This window comes from Penaeus chinensis, chromosome 4 (genome assembly GCF_019202785.1).
Source record: "Penaeus chinensis breed Huanghai No. 1 chromosome 4, ASM1920278v2, whole genome shotgun sequence".
Lineage (NCBI taxonomy): Eukaryota > Metazoa > Arthropoda > Malacostraca > Decapoda > Penaeidae > Penaeus > Penaeus chinensis.
Window position 1 is genome coordinate 13729981 of NC_061822.1, and position 1438 is coordinate 13731418.

Here is a 1438-nt window from a genome sequence, read left to right on the forward strand (position 1 = left end):
CTGCTCACGTGCAGGACATCCCGCCGATCCTGGAGGGCGTGGAGGTCGAAGTACTGGAGGCTGTGAATAGGACGGTAAGCGGAAGGAGGAGGTAGTGAGTGGGGCCGGGTGTGTGACTGACGTGAGAGAGGTGGTGAGTGAGGTGGGGTATTGGGTGAGGTGGTGAGTGGGGCGGGTGGGTGACTGACGTGAGAGGTGGTGAGGGGGGGGGTGAGGGGGATGGGTTGGTGAGTGACGTGAGGAAGGTGGTGAATGAGATGCAATGGTGACGAGGGAGATAATGAAGGAAAAGTGGAGAGCGAGGTGGTGATGGGGATGGCGAGTGACGTTGTGAGGAGCTGGTGAGTGGAGTGAGATTAGTGATGTTGGAGATAGTGAAGGAGATAATGATAGTGTGGAGGTGGCGAGGGAGTTAAGAGAAGAGGTAGACAAGAGAAGTGACGAATGAGATAGTTAAAAGAGATGATATGCAAGGTGATGGATGGAATGAGGTGGAGATGACGGAAAGAACGAACGAGGTGAATGAAAGAAATCGCGAGATAATAAGGGGATGGGGAGTGATTCCAGCTGTTTCCACACAGGTCGGTCCCGTGAACTTCTTGGTGGCGATGGTGGGCGTCAACCTCGAACTGGTGAAGGAACTGTCCAAAAGAGCGACAGGCATCTGGATCGACCCTCGGCCGTGGCAGAATCCAGCGCCATCAGTCGTTTCGAACATGTGGCACACGCACGCTTGTCTGACGCCGAGTATACCATACGTGGTGGGTTGTCGCGCAATTCTAATTTGCTTTTTAGGGGGTCTTTGAATTGCATCGTTGCAAGTTCATGAAAAGTGAAAAATCATAGATATTTAGTAGGTTTGATGATGGTTTGTGTGCGTGTATGTGTACTCGTATAACATATAATCACACACATATAAATATATATACATTCTTTGCATGTACATTTCATCCCTAATGTTCCCTTCCAAGAATACGAAGCATGAGCAGTGCTTGAGCCTAGCATCTCTCCTGATGGCGATCGGCAGCCCGCGCGTCGACCTCGTGCTGGCCCCGGGCGTGAAGATGGACAAGGTGCTTCAACCCCTGTGTGAATTGTACCCCCAGCGACCCAAGGTAAGAAGTGGCTAGGCTGGTTCGTGTGCAAGAGTGTAGTTTATGTGGAGGAGGACGGAGAGAGGACTTTATGTTAGTATTGTTAGGTGCGAGTTTGTTGTGGATATGAAATAAGCACATATGTGTACACACACGTTGGTAACGCACGCACAAGGTCTATATAAGCTACTTATATATACCTTGCATATACATAAGCAAGCAGACACGCACGCATGCACGCACACACACACTCAAACACACATACACACAGAACAAACACACACGCAAACACTCACCAATGAACTAAGCGCCACGTACATTCCAGGCAATATTAGTTGGACGAC

The 1438-nt window shown here is 49.9% G+C and overlaps 1 protein-coding gene across 1 annotated transcript in view; it reads left to right on the forward strand.

Moving 5' to 3' along the window:
• Nucleotides 1-985, forward strand: part of LOC125025207 — a 2823-nt gene extending 1838 nt beyond the window's left edge. Inside the window, exons 3-5 of the mRNA XM_047613182.1 lie at nt 1-74; nt 582-747; nt 972-985. The exon at nt 1-74 is cut by the window's left edge and continues 93 nt beyond it. Coding sequence (XP_047469138.1) covers nt 1-74; nt 582-747; nt 972-985 — 254 coding nt within the window. The remainder of the gene's footprint in view (nt 75-581; nt 748-971) is intronic.
• The last annotated feature ends 453 nt before the right edge of the window (nt 986-1438 follow it).